Source organism: Grampus griseus (assembly GCF_964374135.1).
Source record: "Grampus griseus genome assembly, chromosome: 6".
Lineage (NCBI taxonomy): Eukaryota > Metazoa > Chordata > Mammalia > Artiodactyla > Delphinidae > Grampus > Grampus griseus.
In genome coordinates, this window is record NC_139000.1 from 28,376,294 (window position 1) to 28,402,625 (window position 26,332).

The 26,332-nt window shown below is 36.6% G+C and overlaps 1 protein-coding gene across 1 annotated transcript in view; it reads right to left on the reverse strand.

Annotated features, from left to right (window-relative positions):
- The window catches only part of SMC2 (structural maintenance of chromosomes 2), a gene marked incomplete at its 5' end in the record, with an annotated part of 50,364 nt that overhangs the window by 11,607 nt on the left and 12,425 nt on the right, over positions 1-26,332 (reverse strand). Inside the window, 10 exons of the mRNA XM_082656755.1 lie at positions 1,215-1,409; positions 4,595-4,738; positions 5,777-5,970; positions 10,098-10,222; positions 13,419-13,554; positions 15,501-15,705; positions 23,004-23,123; positions 23,507-23,645; positions 24,403-24,520; positions 25,031-25,190. Coding sequence (XP_082512881.1) covers positions 1,215-1,409; positions 4,595-4,738; positions 5,777-5,970; positions 10,098-10,222; positions 13,419-13,554; positions 15,501-15,705; positions 23,004-23,123; positions 23,507-23,645; positions 24,403-24,520; positions 25,031-25,190 — 1,536 coding nt within the window. The remainder of the gene's footprint in view (positions 1-1,214; positions 1,410-4,594; positions 4,739-5,776; positions 5,971-10,097; positions 10,223-13,418; positions 13,555-15,500; positions 15,706-23,003; positions 23,124-23,506; positions 23,646-24,402; positions 24,521-25,030; positions 25,191-26,332) is intronic.

Here is a 26,332-nt window from a genome sequence, read left to right on the forward strand (position 1 = left end):
TGGTAGAATCTAATCCTCTTCAATCATCCTTATTAGTTCCATAGGTACAGTCTCACCACTAGAATCCAAAGTAAAATAATCATTTCTTTCCTGCTGATCTGTAAGCTCTATGAACACATTCTGTGTTCATTCTTATATCTTTAGTGCCTGGCATAGTATGCAATAAATATTTGACAAACTATGTATTTCAAAGAATCCTTGACTTTTTAGCAGTTCCACTTACAAGTCCTTCTTTCTACCCCCTTCCCTAACTGTAAATAAAATCCCCTAGCAATCACCAATACTAGCATTTTCAATTATAAAAAAACCATTAACAGTAAAATTAGCATTGGTAATAATTCAGTGAATCCACTAATAGGAGGCTACTAGGAAAGCAATACTAATAAAATACTAGGATATTATGATGTGGCCATAAAAAAATGTTTTTTAAACCAAGTAATGAACCTGAACAGATACTCATGGCTCTTTCAGAAAGGGTGGAAAACTGTTTTGTATGTTAAATCTCTTGTATTTTTATGATGTTAAAAAGATTTAAAAGGCACCAAACTGTTACACACCAGTAAGAAAACATGCTGAGTGAATTACTAAGACCACATAAATGCAATCTCTTAACTAAACAACGAATTTCTACAAAACCATGTATTTTCTCAAAAGTACTTAAGGCACTGTGACACATGAAAGAAAGAAACTTCAAGAGTAACCAAAAAACTGTGGGATAACTTCAAAAAGATAACTGCTTGGCAAAACATCAGATTTCAAATTCAGCTGCTAAAACTGACTATAACGATCCTCATAAGGACATCCAGAAACCATTTAAGACGTTATTTTAGAAGTTGCCTGTATATATTTCTCTGTGAGCTCCCTAAATTCAATTTGCAATAAGGTAAAGAATACATATTATTACTACTAACACATTAATAACTAGTTCTATGAGCAACTGGGGATAAAAACCAGTCATTTCCATAGGAGACCACTCAATATTTGGTTAAAAACATCTTGGAGATGGAATAAACTCCTGAAATTAAATTTAAAAATAAAACATTTTTGCCTCTTGGTGATTGCTGAGGAGCAGTTAACATAGTTGTAAGCCTCAAAGTTATGTTACACAGTAGTTCTGCCATTTATAGTAAGGTCTTCATTGAGCAGTTTACCAGAATATTTCAACACAGAGGCAAAAATTTGATCAAGGGTAAAAACGAACAACACAAACGTGCCTTTGCAGCAGCATCTTCAGCTTCCCGTTTATGTTTGCTGATGTTGTGGTCCAGTTCCTTAATTTTAAGCTGAGATTCATTGTTTTGCTCCTTATGTTTTGCTACTTCTGCATATTTAGCTTTAACTATGCTGTCTTGGGCTGTTATCACTTCTTTTTGCTTGGTCACCTCTTCTTGAGCTTTATTTACTAACTCCTGAAACAGATCATTAGAAGACAACATATAGCAAGGTAAGATGGAGACATTTTTAGTTTACTGAAAGATCATCTAACAGACTTCTGGGCAAGATGGCAATGTGATTACAGACAGGTAGTCATCTAACCCTCTACATTTTATATCCCCATTAAAATGACTAATGAATTTACAGATAAGTGAAAACTTGTATTACCACTAGAAAAAAAAAAAAGGATGGGATGTACTGTTCATGCTGAAAGCAACAATGTTTCTGCAAGATACAGTGTAACTGGGATCACCTTGGGGAGGAGGGACTACTGGAATCTGACCTGTGAGGTCTCTCAAAAAAGTGGCATTTTGGGGAGTTTACAAGATAATATGACAGACTCCCAAATGACATTGATTAGGAGGGGCAAAGAACAGGGGTGGAAGCAGGTAAGCTGGCATTTGTTCCTTTCCCTTCTATAGAGGTAAGCCATAGGGACTTTACCAGTGGCAGTAGAAAGTCAGTGTTTGGTTCTAGCAGAGGGATCAAAACGGAGATATGGAAGAGGAAGAGAAACTTTTTTGAAGAAATGGATCTGTGGCACAAAGAAAAACTTCTTGCTTTGACTTTTACTATCCCCTACCTCCCGAGATTGAAGTTATTCAACCTCCAAAGTGATAATTACAGCTGGGATTTAGTCTATCAACTCTCACCTCCTCCCTCTCAAACCTCTTTGCTAGATCTTAAAAGTCCTTCTGGTAAAAAGATATGGTCACAGACTTACACAAATGTCTGAAAACAAAACCTAGCTCAACTCAGATTTAGGTAGAGGGAAAACAGATAAGTAGAACAACCTGCTAAAAGACTGAGGAAGAATAGATCTCTGTAAGTGATGAAAAGCACCAGTAAAAATTTAGGAATTTTTTAGGCATGCTCATTAGAAAACAAGATCATTTTGAGCAGTAAACAATACTTGACATTATGGTTAGGTTATGAATGTGCCATAAATGCTTTAATTTCCTTATAATGTTTTATAATGTTTAATTTGTCTCACTTAAGGTCCTTTGCAGGAGGAAGATAAATCACAGCATTCAGCTAAAAAACCCATAACAAAAACCCATGACAAAATCGTGTTTATGAAGATTTCCTCATGCCTAGAGGTTGAAGATTGCATCGCAGGTATGACTGTTTCAATCTTTACAATGGTAAGAAAAAAACAAGGAAATCTATCACTTAAGATTGAGCAAAAATAAAATTTTACTTTTGTTTGAACCTAATTAGTTAGTAGGCAATTTCTCTTCTTAGCTCCCTGAGAGTGTCCTTAGTTACTATTATCAGCAAATGGAAACAATTTAGAATGTAAAGCCTGAAAAAACAACCTTTACAAACTAAGTGATCCACTTTATAGTTTTCCATAAAGAGAAATGGATGCCCTCTTTATAGAAATATGTACGTTTTGATTTTATCTTTATATTTAGATTAAGGAAGAAGTGGCTTATTTTACTTCCACATTTCTCTTTAGAAACATGACATCTAATTTTTTAAAATTCCACATGATGTCCATGAAAGATGGTAGAAAATATGGAGGAATGAGATGAAAAATGAGATTAAAAGACAAGTCAGAAGGCAGAAAAGAAACTGTAGAAAATGTAATCAGAAACACAAAGCTGAAAAGCATTTCCATCCCTTATCTTCAAAAAGAATAAAGAATTGTTATTCTGCTATTGGTTTGATAAATAATGTGTTAAAAAAAAAACAACTTGAATTTAACCACAAACAGAATGAAGAGGAAGGAACTACTTTCTAAAACACTGCATGCTACAACAATTAAAACAATCATCTCAAGGGAAAAACAACAGAAAATGTAAAAGCTGATGACAAAAGGCAAAAGCACACTTTACTATAATGTACGTAAAATGGATGGAACTCCCTTGTTAAAAGCTGTTATATTTTAGTTAACATGAAGATCAATGATATATTACTTACAAAAAGAGTATCTATATAGCCACACAGCAGAAAACTTAAAAATGAAAGTTATATTGAAAAAACAAAAGTGGGTACACTTTGTAAAGCATAGTGACAATATTTAATAACACTACTGTATATCTGAAAGTTGCTAAGAGTACATCTTGAAGTTCTCATCACAAGAAAAAAAATTCTGTAATTATGTATGGTTACTAGACTTATTGTGGTGATAGTTTCACAATGTATGCAAATTGAATCATTACGTTGTACACAGGAAACTAATATAAATGTTATGCTAATTATATCTCAGTTTTAAAAAGTAGGAGTAGAAATAATACGAAATAAAACAGAATTCAAGTTCAGAATTTAAAAACAGGGTTAAGAGGGTATCCAGTATTCATGAGGGACCATTTCTAATATTTGTAGATAATAGAAATGTCTTCATAACATTTGAAAGCCCCTCAGTCCCAAATCCACCCTTTACTTCCTGCTTCTGAGATGGGGACATTTCTCCCTTGCCAGGTGCAACAGTATGAAGCCTCATCAGTAAAGGATGCTATAGGGTCACTGTAGAAGGAAGGGGCTTTACTTCTTTGGTCCAATGTGCTTTTCTCAAAGGCAAGCTTGTCAGGTGCAGGGGCTAGCAGCTTTCATGGCTTCCCCTGGCATCCCAGCAAGTCCACAGGCTGGGCACCTCTCCATGGCACCCTGGAAAGCTATTTCCCAGCAAGTGCCCCTGTGTAGCACTTTCCTATGCATGATTTCCCCTAGTACTCCACCAAACTCCACCACCAGTGGGCCACAGTTATCTTCTACAAGTAGATGTGGTTCTCAGCCCTGCAGGTAAAATGGGGCTCCTTTCCAGATTTGTTTCTTCCAAGGGTGCACTGCCTCAGCCTTATAGGTAACGCTGTTCCCTGTATCTGCTGTTCGTATAGTCTTTAGAGTTTTCTTTATCTCTTAGCAATCAATGCTGCATCATTACAAACTCCTGTTATAGTTAATAATTTTTATTTAAACTTTGCCTGGTGAAATTACTGTGTAGTTTTTGTCTTCTGAATAGACCTGGACCAAAACAGTTAGTAATATTATTTCAGGTCTCTTTCTGGATTGGTACTCATAATTTTAACTCATCAAGACAGGAGTGAAGAGACCATAAAGTCTCTAAAGACCTCTAAAGTCAAACATCTTCAAGCCACCATTTCAGAATTAGATTAACATTTGTAATTTCTCTAATATGGTTAGTAAATCTTACCTTATTTTTAGCCACCTCAGCTGCCATTACTGCAATCTGACCTTCATAGGATTTGATAGCTTCATTTACAGCTTCAAGCTGTTGTTCATTGGATGCATGCTCTCTCTTGAGCTCTTCTAGCTCCAGGGTGATAGCTTCAACTTCCTATAAGAAACACAGCATCTGGGCATTCAACAGGTTATTAACTACTGAAAAATAAATACATGCATGTCAACAAAATTAGTAAGATTCTCAAGCAAGTAAGACCCATAGCTTAGTTACTCAACTACCAAAACATGTAAGCTACTTCTAAAGAAGAAAGGGGAAAGGAAATTTATTTTTCTATATTAAAAAAAAAAAGACAAATGTACATACAATTTTTAAGGGTTCAAAGAACTTTGTATAAACTATATCCTTTATCCTTTTATTCCTATAGGGATAAACGATATACAGTTCTACACAGCAGATAAATTAACAGAGGTAAAGCCTTTTTAAACAATTATTCAGTGACAAAAAAATTAGTTTCTTAATTTTCTTCTTTCCCATTATAGCCTTTAGTTCTTTAGAAAATACTGTGCAAGCTATGAAAGAATCATAAGGTGGGTTAAAAAAAACAAACAAAAAAAAACTATGAACAAAAGTTAGACTTAAGTGAAATTGTACAGAATAGTGATTGAGCACAGCCTCTGCAGACAGAAAAACGCAGGTCAAATTCCAGCCTTGGCACTATCCAAAAGATATAATCAGATATCACCAGTCTATGATCGAATAGCACTTTGTAAATATAACATGCCTGGTCTTACATCATTCTTTCACAGTTTATGTATGTTCACGAAAATGATCAAACAGAAATGTCAACAGTGAATCTCTGATACGACACAGCTCTGCGTACATGATATGAGCTTTGGTCCACTCTTGAAAGAAACATTTACCAAAAGGCAACTTTGCTCTTTCTCCAAAATTAGCAAGCCAATGCAACCCCTACTCAAAATTACATAACACTTAATTCCAGGGTTTCAGAGTAAAGCATATTTTAATTTGACTCATAAGATGTGCAATGTGTCTCCTAAAGAAGTACATCTCACTTTTGGATTTTGTGATAAATACTGATGAATAAGGCCAAGGCCAACCAATGGTGCTCTACCACCTTCAGTTCTATTCTGATGTTCAAAGATTAGTTCCATTTCAAAACAAAGTTATTACCTGTTGTTTTTCTTTCATTTTCTTGGTAGAAGCATCTGCTTTAGTTTTGGCACAATCTAGTTTTTTCTGTGCATCCTTCAGTTCTCTCTCTCTCTCAGCTTCTGCGTTTTTCATTTTATTCTCCAATACTTCGTATTTTTCTTCTGCTTTTTTTTGAATTTCTTTGGTGTTTTTTAAGGTCTCCTCACTTTCCTCTGCATCATAAAGCAGGTAAATATGCCTATGTGAGGTCTTCCAACAACTATTAACAGGTATAGATATTAATGGCTTACAAATTCAACTTTTAATAGAAGAAAAGGTATGGAAAGTTGGAGCCAAGAGTTTTAAAAAAATCAACTGTTCTAACCTTATTCTAGAAATGGTATATTGAAACACAAATCATGCCTAAGAGCCATACTTGAATTATCTAATGATCTGTAAAGAAATTATTTCCAATCACATGAAATTGAGTAACATAAACTTTACCTACAACAACTTAACTTATAAAAAGATCACAGACCATCTTTTTTGGGCTTCCCTGGTGGCGCAGTGGTTGGGAATCTGCCTGCTAATGCAGGGGACACGGGTTCGAGGCCTGGTCTGGGAAGATCCCACATGCCGTGGAGCAACTGGGCCTGTGAGACACAACTATTGAGCCTGCGCGTCTGGAGCCTGTGCTCCACAACAAGAGAGGCCGCGATAGTGAGAGGCCTGCGCACCGTGATGAAGAGTGGCCCCAGCTTGCCACAAGTAGAGAAAGCCCTTGAACAGAAATGAAGACCCAACACAGCAAAAATAAATTAAAAAAAATTAATAAACTCCTACCCCCAACATCTAAAAAAATATATATATATCACAGACCATCTTTTAGACCATCTTCCTTTTATATGACTGTATACTTCCTAACATCAGAACTGAGTGTGTAACTATGGTGTTTTCTTTTTATTTTAGTTATAAGAAAGCTTACAATTTACTTATAAGCAAGCTTACTTAGTGTTCCTTGCTCCTTTATTTTTATTCAAGGAATCTTTTATTAAAGTAGAGAAGCACTGTGAGAACATGTCTAGGATGAAGCATAGGAAACATATTACCTCTAAATTTATAAATTTAAAAATAAAAAAGTAAGATAGAATGAGCATGTGATGGTCAAAACTGACATATACTGTTAAGCGTTAGGACCTAGGTACAAATATAACCCTAAAAGCCATGATTAGACAATTTCCTATACTACTTTTCATTGTAGAAATGTCATTCCAAGAAATCAAAAGAGAAATAAAAAAATACTTTGTCACAAATGAAAATGGAAATACAACATACCAAAACTTACATCATATGTAGCAAAATCAGTTCTAGCTATGAGTGAAGTTCATAGCAAAGTTCATAGCAATAAATGCCTACCTCAAGAAACAAGAAAAATCTCAAACAGCTTTATACCAAAAATCTGTTGTATTTCTATATACTAAATAATCCCATTTACAACTGCATCAAAAAGAAGAACAAACAAAGCCTAAAGTTAGTAGAAGGAAGAAAATAACAAAGATCAGTGTGGAAATAAATGAAATTGAGACTAAAAAGAAATAGAAAAAAAAATTAATGAAACTAAGAGCTGGTTCTTTAAAACTGCCACACTTTTAGCTAGCCCTAAGGAAAAAAAGAGACTCAAAGTCAGAAATAAAAGATGAGATGTTACAACTGATACCACAGAAATATAAAGAATCATAAAAGGTTACTATTAACAATTTTACACCAACAAACCAGACAACCTAGAAAAAATAAATTACTAGAAAATACAACCTATCAATATTGAATCATGATGAAACAAAATCTGAAAAGAGATTATTAGGAGATTTAGTAAGTAATCAAAAACCTCCCAACAAACAAAAGTCCAGGACTAGACGGCTTTACTGGTGAATTCTAAGAAACATTCAAAGAAGAATTAATACCAATCCTTCCTTCTCAAATTCTTCCAAAAAGTAGACAAGGAAGAAATTGTTCCAAACTCATTTTGTGAGGCCAACATCATCCTGATATCAAAACCAGACAAGGGGGCTTCCCTGGTGGTGCAGTGGTTGGGAGTCCGCCTGCTGATGCAGGGGACACGGGTTTGTGCCCCGGTCCGGGAAGATCCCACATGCTGCAGAGCGGCTGGGCCCGTGAGCCATGGCCACTGAGCCTGTGGGTCCGGAGCCTGTGCTCCGCAATGGGAGAGGCTGCAACAGTGAGAGGCCCGCATACCACAGAAAAAAAAACCACAACAGACAAGGACGCCACAAGAAAAGAAAATTACAGGCTATTATTCCTGATGAACACAAATGCAAAAATTCTCAACAACCTTAGCAAACTGAATTCAACAATACATTAAAAGGATCATACACCATGACCAAGTAGGATTTATTCCAGGGATACAAGTATGGTTCAACATCTGCAAATCAGTCAATGTGATACATAATATTAACAAATGAAGGATAAAGTCATGGTCATCTGAAGAGTAGAAAAAGCATCTGAGAAAATTCAACATCTATTTATGATAAAAACTCACAATAAAGTGAGCACAGAGAGAACATACCTTAACATGATAAAGGCTATACATGACAAGCTCACAGCTAACATCACACTCAATGGTAAAAAGCTGAAGGCTTTTCCTCTAAGATCAGGAAGAAGATAAGGATCCTTGCCTACTCTCCACTTTCATTTGACATAGTGTTGGAAGTCCTATAGCAATTGGGAAAGAAAAAAAATGCATCTAAACTGGAAAGGAAGAAGTAAAACTGTCACTATTTGCAGATGACGTATTATAAATAGAAAACCCTAAAGACTCCATCAAAAAACTGTTAGAAATAATAAGCAAATTCAGCAAAGTTGTAGTATAAAAAATCTGTTGTGTTTCTATACAATCCCATTTACAACTGCATCAAACAGAAAATACCTAAAAATAAATTTAACTAAGGAGGTGAAGGACATGTACACTGAAAACTAGGAAACACTGATGAAAGAAGTTGAAGACAGAAATAAATGGAAAGATATTCTGTGCTCACGGATTAGAAGAATATTGTTAAAATGTCCATACTACCCAAAGCAATCTACAGATTCAAGTCAATTCCTGTCAAAATTTCATTGGCATTTTCCACAGAAATAGAATAAACAATCCTAAAATTTGTATGGAACCACAAAAGACCCTAAACAGCCAAAGCAATCTTGAAAAAGAAGAACAAAGCTGGAGGAATCATACTCCCTGTTTTCAAACTTTATTACAAAGCTAGAGTAATCAAAACAGTATAGTATTGATATTAAAAACAGACAGATCAATGGAACTACTGAATAGAGAACCCAAAAATAAACCAACACATACATGGTCGATTAATTTATGACAGAGGAGTCAAGAATATACAATGGGGAAAAGACAGTCTCTTTTATAAATGGTGGAAGGAAACTGGACTTGCAAAAGAATGAAACTGGACCACTAAGACCATACATAAAAATTAACTCAAAATGGATTAAAGACTTGAACATAAGACCTGAAACCATGAAAATCCTAGAAGAAAACATAGGTGGTAAGCTCCTTGACATAGGTTTTGATGATTTTTTTGGATTTGACACCAAAAGCAAAAATGAACAAGTGGGACTACATATCAAACTAAAAAGCCTCTGCACAGCAAAGGAAACCATCAACAAAATTAAAAGGCAAACTACCGAATAGGAGAAAATATTTGTAAATTATATATCTGATAACGGGTTAATATCTAAAATATATTAACTCATACAACTCAATAGAAAAAAACAACCAAATCCAAAAATAGGCAGAGGACCTGAATACACATTTTCCACAGAAGACATACAGACGGTCAACAGGTACATGAAAAGATGTTCAACACTAATCACCAGGGAAATGCTAATCAAAACCACAATGAGAAATCACTTTGACCATTAGAATGGCTATTATCAAAAAGACAAGAAGGGCTTCCCTGGTGGCGCAGTGGTTGAGAGTCCACCTGCCGATGCAGGGGACACGGGTTTGTGCCCAGGTCTGGGAAGATCCCACATGCCGCGGAGCGGCTTGGCCCGTGAGCCATGGCCGCTGAGCCTGTGCGTCCGGAGCCTGTGCTCCGCAACGGGAGAGGCCACAACAGTGAGAGGCCCGCGTACCGCAAAAAAAAAAAAAAAAAAAAAAAAAAAAGGGCAAATTAATAGAAAATTATTAAAGTATTTAAATTGAAAAATGTTTTTAAATTAAAATATTTAAAGTAATTAATGCAGATAAATATATAATAAACACAAAAGCTGCTAAATACCTAAAGTAAGGTTATCAGTAGAAACAGATTAGCACCGAATGTTTTTGTCTTACCAATGATTTTTTTAAGAGCGTCTAATTCTTCCTGTTGCTTGTGATATGAGCTTTGCTGAAGCTTGGTTTGTAATAAATCTGCCTCCTCAGTTTTCATCTCCCACTGCTGTTTTAGTTGGCGATACCTTAAGAAAGAGAAGTTTATAATAAATGACAACAGTTTTTCTGATGTTAGAGACATGCTTTTAAATAACAGGCTCTTACCCAAAACAAACTCATACAACATAATATAAGATGCCACTGGTTACAAGACTCGTTTTGATAACTTCCGCATTTCTGAGGCATCAATTAAACTCAAGTTTGACTTGGTTACTGAAGGTAAACAACCCTAAATGACCAAGACCAATAGTAACTATCCAGAGAAATATTCTTAATTTTAGAAAATACCAATAATCTTTGAATAGGTTTCCTTAAAAATAACTCCTCCCACTGATCCTTATCAAAAAGAAAAACTCCATAACAGCTCCCCATCACAAAAATAGAATACATAACAATTATATAAAATTTCAAAACTTTTGTAATCTATTAATCCCTAGTTTCAAATGTTAAAAAAATAATGTTCCCTACATTTTGTAAGGAGACTGGTAGTTTAAAATGGCACAGTACTGAACTTAAACATTTGCAAAGCACTTTTTTTGCAAACCCTATAATTCTCCCCCAGTTCTGGATGCTTCAAGTTATTTCTTTGGAAGGTATTTCGCTAATTCAGCTGCAGTGAAATTTTAAATTACAGTAAATTCAAAGGTTGCTTGTCACTAGAAATTCATGAGGTTTGAGGAAAAAGTAAGGAAGCAACTTATAAAACATAAATACTCCCTTGAGTATTCTTGTCTGAGACTGCTTGACAGCATAATTTTAACTTGAGTCATTTTCCAACTCATTTAAAAATGTAAAGTGTAGAAATGTACAAAAAGATATAAGCTATTTTCCTGATAAGATATATGAAAGAATGGCTTTAGTTGACCCTTCCACTCTCATTTTTCAAAATCTATTTCTCTTCCTTAACCTCTGGGCCACAATTAGTCTACAAGACATCTCTGCAGAATAATGATCCAGTATTGCTCAACAAAGTTAACAGTTCCAAGCCAAATGTGACCACAAACTCTGCCTTGACAGAGCTTCCATATATCAGAGAAATCTTCTTGTATCTTTCTCACAGAAAAAGTTCATTCACTTTATGGTTAATGTATGTTAATGAAGGTAAAAGGCAAGCTTTACATGTATATAGTGTTTGAAAGTGGGCATTTTGATACAATTTACATCTTCAAATGGCCACTTTGACTTACTGTAGCAATCTTTTCCATATAATACTGTGTCCCAAAGAAGTCTTGGTACCATTCTAAATTTTGATGATTTCAGAAGATGAATGCCAAAAGTTAACCCCCCAAAAAAAATCACTTCAAGTTTTTTAAAATTTATTTATTTTTGGCTGCGTTGGGTCTTCATTGCTGCACATGGGTTTTCTCTAGTTGAGACAAGCGGGGGCTACTCCTCATTGCAGTGCATGGGCTTCTCATTGCGGTGGCTTCTCTTGTTACGGAGCACGGGCTCTAGGTGCATAGGCTTCAGTAGTTGTGGCTCCGGGGCTCTAAAGCACAGGCTCGTAGTTGTGGCGCACTGGCTTAGTTGCTCTGTGGCATGCGGGATCTTCCCAGACCAGGGCTCGAACCAGGAAAGTCTCTCATTTCAAGGTTTTTATCTCTCTCTCTCTCTCTTTTAAAGCTTTATTCAGTATTGTGAATTCTAAATAAAATGTTTGATTTTTTTTTTTGTGCGGTACATGGGCCTCTCACTGTTGTGGCCTCTCCTGTTGCGGAGCACAGGCTCCGGACGTGCAGGCTCAGAGGCCATGGCTCACGGGCCCAGCCGCTCTGCGGCATATGGGATCTTCCCAGACAGGGGCACGAACCCGCGTCCCCTGCATCGGCAGGCGGACTCTCAACCACTGCACTACCAGGGAAGCCCTGATTTTAATTTTATCTCAGTTCCCATTTGCCATCTTCAGAGTGACTAGAAAAAAATTACAATTAAGCTCTCAAATACTGTACTTAGTAAGTTTGTGGCATTTATACTCCTGAAGCTTTTACAGCAAGTAAGGACTGTTCTCCTGGATAACCACATGGCGAGTTCACTCACATCATTCCGGTATTTATTCAACAGTCTTCTCAGTAAGGCTTTCCCTGCCCACCCCATATAAAATTTCAACACCTCTTTCTTTGCCCTGGATAGTTCATAACTCCTTTACTATTTTACTTTTTTCTTCTTAGAACTTAGCATTATCTAACATACATTTTACCAGTTTACCTTTTTATATCGTCTGTTGCCCAGCTACACATATCAAAACAAGATGAAGAGGTTTATCTGTTTGACTCCCTGCTATATTCCCAGCTCCTCGAAGAGTACTTGGCATGAGGCACACAACAGTAAATAACGTTAAGTGACAAAAAAAGGTTACATTAAATAGCATAGTACCAATTTTGAAAAAAAAATGGCATACACATATTGTGTCATACACAAAATATGTATCATACACAAGCAGAACTATCATACACAAGCAGAACATACACAAGTACGCATACATACCTATATCCACACCCACACAGAAAATACACTGTAAGTAAACACTTTAATTCTAGCAGTGACTTTTGACATGAACTTGTTTAACTTCTCCATAGGAAACTTAGCGATCTTCAACATCTACAGGACAGCCATAATGCTGCAAAACTTAGTGCAGACACCCAATCGATGCTATATTACATCATTTCAAACCAAGGACTCAAGTATCCTCTGGCATCAACCTCTAGAGTATCTATGGATTTCCTCACTAATCCCAGCAGAATGTTAACAGAGTGTATCTCAGTAGAAAAAGGGGAATATTTGGCTGACAAAGACACTATTTATATTAAACAAAGACACTATTTATATTAAAAAAAACTGATGTTATCAACTCACAACTTATTCAATAATACCAAGGTTATTATTAAAAAAGTCAGAAGTATTTCTTTTTTGTTTTGTTTTGTTTTTGTTTTTGCGGTACGCGGGCCTCTCACTGTTGTGGCCTCTCCCGTTGCGGAGCACAGGCTCTAGACGCGCAGGCTCAGTGGCCATGGCTCACGGGCCCAGCCGCTCTGCGGCATGTGGGATCTTCGTGGACCGGGGCACGAACCCGTGTCCCCTGCATCGGCAGGCGGACTCTCAACCACTGTGCCACCAGGGAAGCCCAGAAGTATTTCTTTAAATAAAATTTTCTTTCATCTTCTACCATCCAAATCTTTGACCAAGAAAATTTTTAAATACAGCTTAATCCAACCGAAGTCTTACTTTTCAGCAGTGTTTTTAAGGCCTGCTAATTCCTCTTCTAGAGCCTGTAGCTCATTCTCCTTGATTCTCAGCTCATCTTGAACATCTTTGAGTTCTTGAAACTTGGTTAAAATAGAAGCTGCCTGGGATCGAGCACCTGACAGAGGCAAATTGAAACAGGCCTTTGACACCAAGTTACCATGTATTTAGTAAGCAATAAAAACTTTTCTGAGAGAATTATACTTGAAATAATTCAACAGCCAATCTTTAGTAAGTTTATGAAGCTACAGAATTCACTTCATCATTTGAATCTTAGGGCATACATACTTGATAACAAATACTTCTAAGTAGATGTGGTGGATTATTTATTCAAAATAATCATTGCCCTTGCCTACTGGGCCCATCCCTCCCAGGTCCATTTCCCTCTCTACTGTCATCAGGCTTAGCCATGTGCTTTGCTCTAGCCAACCAGTGGGAAACGTACCTCTTCTGAAAGGAAGCTTTAAGAGGCAGCACATAATTTACCATGTTTTCCCCTTCCCTTCCCATGAGAAAAGTATGTTCACAAAAGGGACTTACTTCTCGATCAGCCTGGGTCCCATAATGAGAATAACATGGAGCAGAGACAAGTGACCCACAGTTAATGTAGCATAATTATGGAATAAACTTGTAAGCTACTGAGATTTGGGAGCTGTTTATTACCACATCATAATGTGGTCTAAACTCGATGTAGCAGCGTAAACTGGTTTCACCTGACGTGCACTATAACTGTCTGGCAGTAACTGGCTGAGGTGTCAGGTTGGCAAGAAAACTCTAGGTATGATGGGAGGATGCAAAGGTCAATTAGCAGTGCTATTGTGAGCACTCTGTTTATATGATATGGGGTTACATATTTGCCATCTCTTAAGCAGGAACTGTAAGAACCTCCAATTCAATGAAATCTAAAATGTTTCTTCTATTTTAGATATTTAAAAATATTTGGTCTCTATCTTCCAATTGCAGATGCTAGTCATCTTGTACACTGGGGAACTTGATACTATATCATGGAATTCATTATATTGGCTGTTTTCTTGGCCTAGAAAGAAATTAAGACACTTGATATCTCAAGAGGCATCCAAGTCTCTTGGTTTGGTTAAAAGCACACACTCTGTAATCAGATCACCTGAGTTCAAATTCTGAGCTCTGCCACTTACCAGCAAGTTACTTAATCAGTCTATACCTTAGTTTCTACAACTGTATAATGGAGATGATAGTAATGTCTACCTTATGGTTGCTATAAGGATTAAATAAGCTAATCATTTAAAGTCCTTAGAATAGGGCTTTATAGAATGATAGAAATGTTCCATATTTGCACTGTCCAATTACCCACTAACCACTTGTGGTTACTGAGCCCTTGAAATATGACTAGTGCAATTAAGGAAATTATTTTAATTTTATTTAATTTTAATTATCTTATTTTGGTGTAAAGAGCCACATGTGGCTAGTAGCTACTGTTTTGGACAGTACAGTCTTACAACACTGCCCAGTACACAATAAGTACTATTTAGTGTTTGTTATTTATTACATGGTCACTTGACACGGATCTGGAAACTCAGTGTTGCAAATATTAGAACAAGAAATATATGGTCATTATCTCAGAATTCCTTACTTAAGGCATTCAGGCAGATTTAATTTTTTGTTTTACTTTTGACAGGAGCAGTAACATATACACAAATTAGAAGTTAACATGTTTCCTAAAGGAGAAGTGGGTTAGTTAAGCTACAAATGTACTGACTAAAAAGACTTCATATCCTAGTGACAAGAATATCTTAATAAGACAAAAAGCAAGAGAAAATAAATGGGAATAGACTTAAGATGAATAAGAAAAGCTATAGGACTGATTACTGGCCTATGAGTTCCTTCAGGACAATGACAGTGTAGAATTTCTCAATTAATATTAAGCACCTGTCACAAAGCAGGTATTCAAAAGAAAACTCAATCCTTTGATTAGGAATAAAACACTGGATTAACTCATTCCAAGCCCAATATTTCCTGTTTAAAAAAAAAAAAAACCCATCCTATCTACCACGCAGAATTGTGAGGACAAAATGATATAAAACCTACCTCCACTCAACGTCCCGTGAGGATCAAATACATCACCTCCTAGAGTTACGGTTCTAGTCATTATCCTTTTATCGAAAGCTACCTTTTTTGCATTATCCATATTGTCACAAACAAATGTTGTTCCAAAGACAAATTCCATTGCTTTCTGAAGTTCTGGTTTGTATTCAACCAGGGAAAGAGCCACATGAACATTATTAGGGCCAACCTGGGGGAAAACAGTTATGTCGTGATACATATTACTCCTTTCCTTTCAAATATTATTTTATAAAATAGTAAGAACTGCCACAACAGAAACTGAATACCTATCCAGCACTACAACTCCTTTTGAATTTTCTAAAATGCTATAGAAAACAACACTTTTAGAAAAAAACAATTCCAAGTTTAAACACTGAAAAATCTAAGTAAAACATTTAGCTAGAATACCAGTCATTATGAGAGTTTCGATCAAGCAGAAGCCACTACCAAGTTTCTAAATTCAAAGTGGATTATTTGAACAAACTTTTTTTTTAAACATCTTTATTGGAGTATAATTGCTGTACAATGGTGTTAGTTTCTGCTTTATAACAAAGTGAATCAGTTATACATATACATATGTCCCCATATCTCTTCCCTCTTGTGTCTCCCTCTCTCCCACCCTCCCTATCCCACCCCTCTATTGAACATCCTTTCTTAATTAAAGTACATCAATTTCTGGATCAACACAATTACATAAAATGTTTTGCTTCAATTATTAACTTGGTTGTTCCAAAGTGAATACTTTTTCATTCAAATAAAACATGCTAAGGCAACCACCTGCCAGTTACAGAAATAAAAACAATTGAGTAAAAAAAATCTTTTAAAATCCTTCAATCTTTTATTTTGATCCAACTGTCTTTTCAACCTTTGTTTATAATGTCTACCTCTGCCCACATTTTTAGAACTTAGCATACTTTATGGAGCTTAGTAGTAGCAGAAATCATAATGAAGGCAGCTCTATGTAACATATGTTCAGCAGTGTCCTCTGACATAGCAGTTACCATTAAATGGGTCTGGCTGAGGGATCTGGCTAGAAGTGCTTTTGTTGTTACTTAAAACCCCAATTGACTTCTAACACTGGAACTTGACATAGGACTAAAATAACTTCCAAAACCTTCTAGACTCTAAGGTGATTTTTCTAAGTAAAGGATGTAAATACTAACCAAAAATACCACCTTTCAATTACTCTGTACTCATCTTTCTTCTTCTGATAGTAAACAATTTTCATTGAAGGCGTCTCAATTTCAAGAAATATACTATTCATTTAGTATCTTAATTATACATGCATTTTCAGGTTTCATAGAATTTTCTTTTCAACTCATGCACTTGGAATGCCTGCTCAATAACTGATATCACTGCTGAATGTTATGATTGGCTTCATGTTTTTACCAAATATTATGCAACCACAACAGCCTTTTAAATGTATTTCCCTGTACTCATCTGTTTACTAGTAACCACACCACTTTAGATCTATCTCAGCAGCTGACTGCATATACTGGTTACCTGCTTTGTATGTTCATAGGTTGGTAAGAAATCTAGAAAAGCTCTAATAGAGAAGCATCTCTGCAAGATGGATGGATACCTTCCATAACGGTTGTCACTGTAGTCAGTTTAAGTGTGCCTGGCATGAAAAAACCTGAAGAATTCTTGTATTTATCTATAAGCTCTATAATTCAATTTGGAAATCAAAACTTTTAACATTTAATGCCACCTGATAGTCATGTGACTTAGGTTTAAAGACATTCTAGAAGATGGCAGAGTAGGGTGACGTGGAACACACCTCCCCACAAATATATCAAGAATACATCTACAAATGGAACAATTCTCACAGAGCACCTTCTGAATACTAGCAGAGGACCTCAGACACCTGAAAGGACAAGAAAGATCCCCATGTAACCAGGTAGGATGAAAGAAATAAAAAAGAAAAGAGGAAGTGGGATGGGACATGTACCCCTTTGGAGGGGAGGTGAAGGAGAGGAGAGGTTCCCACACCTGGGGAGATATCCTCACCAGTGGGGAGATCAGATGGGACAGGAGGGGAGCTTCGAGGGCTCAGAGGGAAGTACAGCAACCAGTCTGTGACATGCAGGACAGAGTGAGACCTACACGGACGGTCCGTGCCACAGTCGTGCGCGCCCCAGCCTGAGACACGTGTGGTGGTACGGACAGGGGCTAGGCGCTGGAATGTGGGGTTTGGAGAGCTGACCTGGGGAGAGGACCACTTTTGTCTGCATGGAGTCAGCCTGAAGGGATAGGAGCAACCAGGAATGTTCGTGGAAGAAGCCCCAGCTACCACAGAAGCAAAGTGCTGTTGTTGAGCGGTGTGCGAAGGACACAGCCGCCACTGCAGCCTCTTTCCCCCCGCTGCAGGCACTACGAGGGGCTCCCGCTTGGGCAGCCCCCACATCCTGACCACTGCCCTGGCCCCCTCCCACCTGGGCGGACCCGAGCATCTTGACCGCCGCCCTGGCCCCCTCTTGCCTGAGTGGCCTCACAAGCACCAGTCACCACTCTGGCCCCCTCCTGCCTGGGCAGGCTCATGTGCTCAGGGGCAGCCTCAGGAGCAGAGGCTGGTAGGTCTGAGCCCCAGGGGCCGTGTGACTAAGGAAGAAGAGCTGACGTCTTTCCTCGCAGCTTTGTCAACCATGGATTTACACCTCTGCTGCCGGCTTTGTAAATTTACCACCTACAGACTATCCAAACAGACAACGAGTGCTCCTGCAGCTGAGACAGGTCTGCCTTTAGCAGCTGTGGGCTTTGTGTGGGTTGAACCAGGCCAGGGTCTGAGCTGCCTCCATAGGTCCCACAGCAACTCCATGTGCATGACTGCTGCAGTCCTGGCACCTGACTTCAGTGGATGTGCATTGGTGGCCTGGTGAAAACAATGCTTTAGAGACACCAGGGCCAACTGCCAGCATACCCACAGTTAAGGGGACGAGAGCAGGGCCAACAACAGTGTACTTTGTGAGCCAGCACAATGGGTGGAAGGTGACACAATAGAGCACAATCACAGGTGAACAACTCCAGAGGAGGAATACTCAGTGGTTTCTCTCCCAGTGGGAGGGAAATCCTGCCTACCTCATACCGCAGATCAGAAACACAGCTCAGAAACAGATCTGGGGGCTTCTACTCCAACAACTAGGAAGGAGACCCTGCCCCTGACGGCAGTGACAACCACAGAGGAAAGTGGAGGCCCTGCTCAATATCTAGTGCAGGCTCTGGTCACCACAACACTGGCCACTGCCACCGAATGAAGAAAAAAGAATGAGAAAAAATGAGGACAGCCTCAGAGACCTCTGGGACAACATTAAATGCAACAGCATTCACATTATAGGGGTCCCAGAAGGAGAAAAGAGAGAAAGGGTCTGAGAAAACATTTAGACAGATGTAGCCGAAAACTTCCCTAAAATGAGAAAGGAAACACTCACTCAACTACAGGAAGCAAGGAGAATCAAATACAGGATGAACCAAAGAAGGAACACACCAAGACACATGTTAACCAAACTGACAAAAACTAAATACAAAGATAAACATTAAAAGTAAAAAGGGAAAAGCAACAAATAACATAGAAGGGAACCCCCATAAGGTTATCAGCTGATTTTTTGCAGAAATTCTGCAGGCCACAGGGAGTGGCATGATATATTCAAAGTGATGAGAGGGAAAAACCTACAACCAAGAATACTCTACCCAGCAGGCCTCTCATTCAGATTCAACAGAGATCAAAAGCTTTATAGACTTTCTGCAGGGTTTTTATCATAAATGGATGTTGAATTTTGTCAAAGTTTTCTCTGCATCTATTGAGATGATCATATGGTTTTTCTCCCTCAATTTGTTAATATGGTGTATCACGTTGATTGATTTGCGTATATTGAAGAATCCTTGCATTCCTGGAATAAAACCTACTTGATTATGGTGTATGATCCTTTTAATGTGCTGTTGGATTCTGTTTGTTAGTATTTTGTTGAGGATTTTTGCATCTATGTTCATCAGTGATATTGGCCTGTAGTTTTCTTTGTGACATCCTTGTCTGGTTTTGGTATCAGGGTGATAGTGGCCTCGCAGGCATACAGGGAACTTTCCTCAACATAATAAAGGCCATATATGACAAACCCACAGCCAACATCATCCTCACTGGTGAAAAACTGAAAACATTTCCAATAAGATCAGGAACAAGACAAGGTTGCCCACTCTCACCACGCTTATTCAACATAGTTTTGGAAGTTTTAGCCACAGCAATCAGAGAAGAAAAGGAAATAAAAGGAATCCAAATCAGAAAAGAAGAAGTAAAGCTGTCACTGTTTGCAGATGACGTGATACTATACATAGAGAATCCTAAAGATGCCACCAGAAAACTACTAGAGCTAATCAATGAATTTGGTAAAGTAGCAGGATACAAAATTAATGCACGGAAATCTCTTGCATTCCTATACATAAATGATGAAAAATCCAAAAGTGAAATTAAGAAAACACTCCCATTTACCACTGCAACAAAAAGAATAAAATATCTAGGAGTAAACCTACCTAAGGAGACAAAAGACCTGTAGGCAGAAAATTATAAGACACTGATGAAAGAAATTAAAGATGATACAAATAGATGGAGAGATATACCATGTTCTTGGATTGGAAGAATCAACATTGTGAAAATGACTCTACTACCCAAAGCAATCTACAGATTCAACGCAATCCCTATCAAACTACCAATGGCAATTTTCACAGAACTAGAACAAAAGATTTCACAATTTGTATGGAAATACAAAAGACCCCGAATAGCCAAAGCAATCTTGAGAACGAAAAAAGGAGCTGGAGGAATCAGGCTCCCTGACTTCACACTATACTACAAAGCTACAGTAATCAAGACAGTACGGTACTGGCACAAAAACAGAAATATAGATCAATGGAACAGGATAGAAAGCCCAGAGATAAACCCATGCACATATGGTGACCTTATCTTTGATAAAGGAGGCAGGAATGTACAGTGGAGAAAGGAAAGCCTCTTCAATAAATGGTGCTGGGAAAACTGGACAGGTACATGTAAAAGTATGAGATTAGAACACTCCCTAACACCATAAACAAAAATAAGCTCAAAATGGATTAAAGACCTAAATGTAAGGCCAGAAACTATCAAACTCTTAGAGGAAAACATAGGTAGAACACTCTATGACATAAATCACAGCAAGATCCTTTTTGACCCACCTCCTAGAGAAATGGAAATAAAAACAAAAATTAAAAAATGGGACCTAATGAAACTTCAAAGCTTTTGCACAGCAAAGGAAACCATAGGGCTTCCCTGGTGGCACAGTGGTTGAGAGTCTGCCTGCCGATGCAGGGGACACGGGTTCGTGCCCCAGTCCGGGAAGATCCCACATGCCACGGAGCTGGTGGGCCCATGAGCCATGGCCGCTGAGCCTGCGTGCCCGGGGCCTGTGCTCTGCAACGGGAGAGGCCACAACAGTGAGAGGCCCGCGTACGGCAAAAAAAAAAAAAAAGGAAACCATAAACAAGACCAAAAGACAACCCTCAGAATGGGAGAAAATATTTGCAAATGAAGCAACTGACAAAGGATTAATCTCCAAAATTTACAAGCAGCTCATACAGCTCAATAACAAAAAAACAAACAACCCAATCCAAAAATGGGCAGAAGACCTAAATAGTCATTTCTCCAAAGAAGATATACAGATTGCCAACAAACACATGAATGAATGCTCAACATCATTAATCATTAGAGAAAGGCAAATCAAAACTATAATGAGATATCATCTCACACCAGTCAGAATGGCCATCATCAAAAAATCTATAAACAATAAATGCTGGAGAGGGTGTGGAGAAAAGGGAACACTCTTGCACTGCTGGTGGGAATGTGAATTGGTACAGCCACTATGGAGAACAGTATGGAGGTCCTTAAAAAACTACAAATAGAACTACCATATGACCCAGGAATCCCACTACTGGGCATATACCCTGAGAAAACCATAATTCAAAAAGAGTCATGTACCAAAATGTTCATTGCAGCTCTATTTACAATAGCCAGGAGATGGAAGCAAACTAAGTGTCCATCATCGGATGAATGGATAAAGAAGATGAGGCACATATATACAATGGAATATTGCTCAGCCATAAAAAGAAACAAAATTGAGTTATTTGTAGTGAGGTGGATGGACCTAGAGTTTGTCATACAGAGTGAAGTAAGTCAGAAAGAGAAAGACAAATACCATATGCTAACACATATATATGGAATCTAAGAAAAAAAAAATGTCCTGAAGAACCTAGGGGTAAGACAGGAATAAAGACACAGACCTACTAGAGAATGGACTTGAGGATATGGGGAGGGGGAAGGGTAAGCTGTGACAAAGTGAGAGAGTGGCATGGACATATATACACTACCAAACGTAGAATAGATAGCTAGTGGGAAGCAGCCGCATAGCACAGGGAGATCAGCTCGGTGCTTTGTGACCACCTAGAGGGGTGGGATAGGGAGGGTGGGAGGGAGGGAGACGTAAGAGGGAAGAGATATGGGAACATATGTATATGTATAACTGATTCTCTTTGTTATAAAGCAGAAACTAACACACCATTGTAAAGCAATTATACTCCAATAAAGATGTAAAAAAAAACAACAACAAAAAAAGCTTTACAGACAAGCAAAAGCTAAGAGAATTTAACAGCACCAAACCAGCTTTACAACAAATTCAAAAGGAACTTCTCTAGGCAGGAAAAAAAGCCAAAAAGGAGTCCACAACTAGAAGCAAGAAAATCACAAATGAGAAAGCTCACCAAGAAAGATAAACATAAAGTAAAAGTTGGAAATCATCCAGACACAAATACAGTATCAAAACCAGCAACTGTGAGAAGAGAAGAGTGCAAATGCCAAGAAATGGGAAATGCATTTGAAGTTAAGAGACCAGCAACAGAAACACTCATAGATTTCAAAATCAAACTTATGGTTACCAAAGGGGAAACGTGAGGGAAAGTGATAAATTAGGAGATTGGGATTAACATATACACACTACTATAAATAAAACAGATAACTAACAAGGATCTACTGTATAGCACAGGGAACTCTACTCAATATTCCATAATAACCTATATGGGAAAATAATCTGAAAAATAATGGATATATATATATATATATATATATATATATATATAAAACTGAATCACGTAGATGTACACCTAAAACTAACACAACATTGTAAATCAACTATACTCAAATAAAAATTTAAAAAATAAAATAAGGACATTTAATACTACAACTTTAAAATATCAAAGGGTATTTTAGTCTTCCAACATTTCTATTCTCTCTCCATCTAATTTCACAAAAGCCAACTTATTCTCTTTGGTATCTTAACTTTTTTAAGCATGGTATCACAATAAAATTTTGTGCTTTGATATATGATTTAAATCCGAATTTACTTCAAAGGACAAAGCTAATGTCCTGTAATTAAAAAAAAAAAAAGTGAGATGCAGATAAAGCATATAAAAAAGACTTACAAGATTCTGAGCAACCCTCAGAGTTTCTGGAGCAATACGTCTGGCTGAAATTTTATTGAGTGGAATTATAGTGTATCTGCGCTTCAATTCCCCCTTTTCTAGTAGCTTTTTTCCAGTAACCTAAAACGTTGTGCATTAGAAATGAAAAAAATATTAATGACAGAGAACATTTAAATGGAATGAGTGCAAGTTTAGGAATCCATAATCAAATAAATGCTGAATGCCTACTATCCTGAACGATCAAAATTCTAAGATCGATAATATGCATTCTGGGCTCCTGAGTTAGCATTACTCAGCCATAATAAAGAACGGAATACAGTTAATCAAATATAATCAATAACATAATTAAAAAGTCATTAACTCTATAGTTTTACCCTGTAAAGATAAGCATCCAGCCTTAGGAGAAGCTTAAAACATCAAGAAAGTACCCAGTTCTACTAGGAACACATGATTTTTCAAGCCAAACAGCAATTATAGCTTTTCTTTCATGAAAATCAATTTACCTCTGTGTCTACTACAACATTGTAGAGTCGGTCCCCAGCCACCAATTCTAAAGCTGTGGTTGCAGAAGTATCTTTCACACTAAACAGTGAAGTTACAAGTCCTTTCACACAATTTCTATTCCAGTTTTTCTCTGGATCCCTAAAACAGAAAAGTGGACAAAAATTAATCTTAGATAAGAAAATAGAAAAAGTTGTACTTTAGTAGTCAAGAGCTCTTTCTGACAATAAAGTAATAGCACAAGAATCATATAGTTTTAACGCAACAAAAATTTTCAAATGTCTCAGATGACTAGCCAGCTACAGGCATACCTTTTATTGTGTTTCACAAATACTGCTGTTTTTTGTTTTGTTTTGCTTTTTACAAATTGAAGGTTTATGGCAACCCTGCACTATCAGCTGATAGTATTTTATAGTAATAAAGCCTTTTTTAATTAAGGTATGTACATTGGTTTCTTTACACAGTATGCTACTATACACTTGACTATTGTTTTAAAATCAATTGAAAGATCTTTCAGTATATATTTTTTCAATGTAACAAAAATAACTTTGATGTTCTAATCTTTGTAATACATATATTAAGTATTCATAAAAAAAGAACCATAGAGTAAAACAAACTGTAAAATGTTAATGTTTACAGTTATTTGATATTAATGATATAATAACTTTAAAGGAACTTTCCAACTGAGATTAAATTCCCCTCATTTTGGTTTTAAGATTAGTGGCATTAGTAGCCTTAAATTTCACAAGAATTTCCCCTGCCTACAAATCTGAAACATTCAATAAACACATTTAAGGAAAATGTATCAATTAAGGAAAAGCAGCTTACAATAAATTTCATACAAAAATATATCCTGGTTATTACCATGATGTTAGAATTCAATGTTTAGCTCTCTTACCTGTAGGCAAATCGAAGATTGGGAAATCTGGCCAAGAGAGCTTCATATGTTTCTTTCAATCTACTGATATCACGAGATAGCTGCCTGTGCCTTTCCAGAAGGCATTCCTCCTTGTTTTCTGAACAATAAGTCATAAGTAAATTGAAACCAAGTTTTAAAAACTCAAATATTCTACTGCTTTAAGGAAAATATTAGTAACCTCTATTTCCAAAGCATTTCTAAAAGCAAAATACAAACTTCTGGTAAGTATTAAATAAAAGCATGCTTGACATTCAAATTTCTATCAAGTGTCAAGTAGACATATTTCCAACACACAACACCATTTTCATGCCAAGAAACAACATATGAATTGGATACCTACTAATGTAGAAATATATAAATAACATTTTTGAGTTTTCAAGTGGCACTTTAGAGTGACTAAAGCAGGAAATTCTCAGTATTGAGCTTTCAAAAATTCAAAGGGTTGATTTATACTTATTTTTTGTGACTATATTTATAAATAATTCCTATACTAATACCCACTAATATTAATGGGATAAAATATTTCCTACTTGCTATTTCCTTTATTTAAGGAAGTTTCTATCAATAATCACTACTTCCTAATGATTTAACATCTTTAAAGGCCAACCTTCATAATTTAGCTTTTTCATTTCGGCTTCAAGTTTTTCTCTAAGTTTCTTCACAGCTTCTAAAGCTTCTTGATCCTTCCTATAGCCACCATCCATCTTCTTAATTTCTGTTTGTTTAGTCTTTAATTCTTGTTGGGCATGTTTCAACTTCATCTGAGCCTATAACAGAAAAATGTAACAGACTATATGAGGCAAACAGTGCTAGTGATAAAATGGCCACAGATTCAGATTGCTTTAAGAGACATCAGCCTTAAAAATGTAACTGTTTGGTCACTTGGATCAATATCTCAATAGATCATTTCCCAATGTTTTCACCTCAAAACACTACTCAGAATATAAATGAATAAAAGCTCCAATCATTAAATAATTTGCAATTTAAGTCCATATTTTTAATATTTATAAAACTGATATCAATGAGCTCAAAAATTATATCAAAGAATAACTATCATTAGCTGGTTAAATTAAAAACAAAATAGAAAGCTATTTCTATCACTTTCTTCCCTCCTTTTCCACTTAGATATGCATGTTTGTATTTATGTATATTTGTGTTGTATAATTAACTGTACAACTGTACTGAACAATGAGAAATAAAATTATACAGGAAAAGGAAGCTAAACTGACAGAAAAATTTAAAAGCTATAAGTCTGATATTTAAATGCTAGTTTATATAATTGAGCACTATTCCTTAAAACCATGAACTAGTATTCTAAGATCTAAATGACTGTATACTTCCTTTAAAACTGAATGGTGGACTTTTCCCAATATAAAATAAGTTAACAAAAAAAAACTGACCATCACCTTTTTTGTGACCATAATCTTCGAATGAAAAAGTTGCAAATATATAATAGAAAACCTTGAATGGGATTAATACACACACATCTGTGTATATTTTTAAAGATGAGTCCTCCATTAAAAAACAAATAAAAGAATGTGCGTGTGTATATATACATTTTTTCTTTCTGCCATCAAAACTCCTGCGTTCATAGGACTTCTAAGCTGCACAACTATCTAAACAAATATGAAAACCATTTTATAGATCGAAAAGCCATTGAAGATTATGAAATCAGAGTAGGGAAACCAAAGACTGGAATGGGGGTAAATGGGAGGTAGAGATACTTCCAAGGAGGATACTACAAAGTTTCAGAAACAAAGTTTTAAAGAACTAAGTGTGGTGGACATAGAAATGAAGACATTTTTGTTTTCCTGTTAAAGCTTAAAACTTCAATTTTATGTCAATAAAACAGCAAAAAGATGAAAACAAACTAACCTCAAATATTCCATACAATGCTGAAAGCAGAACA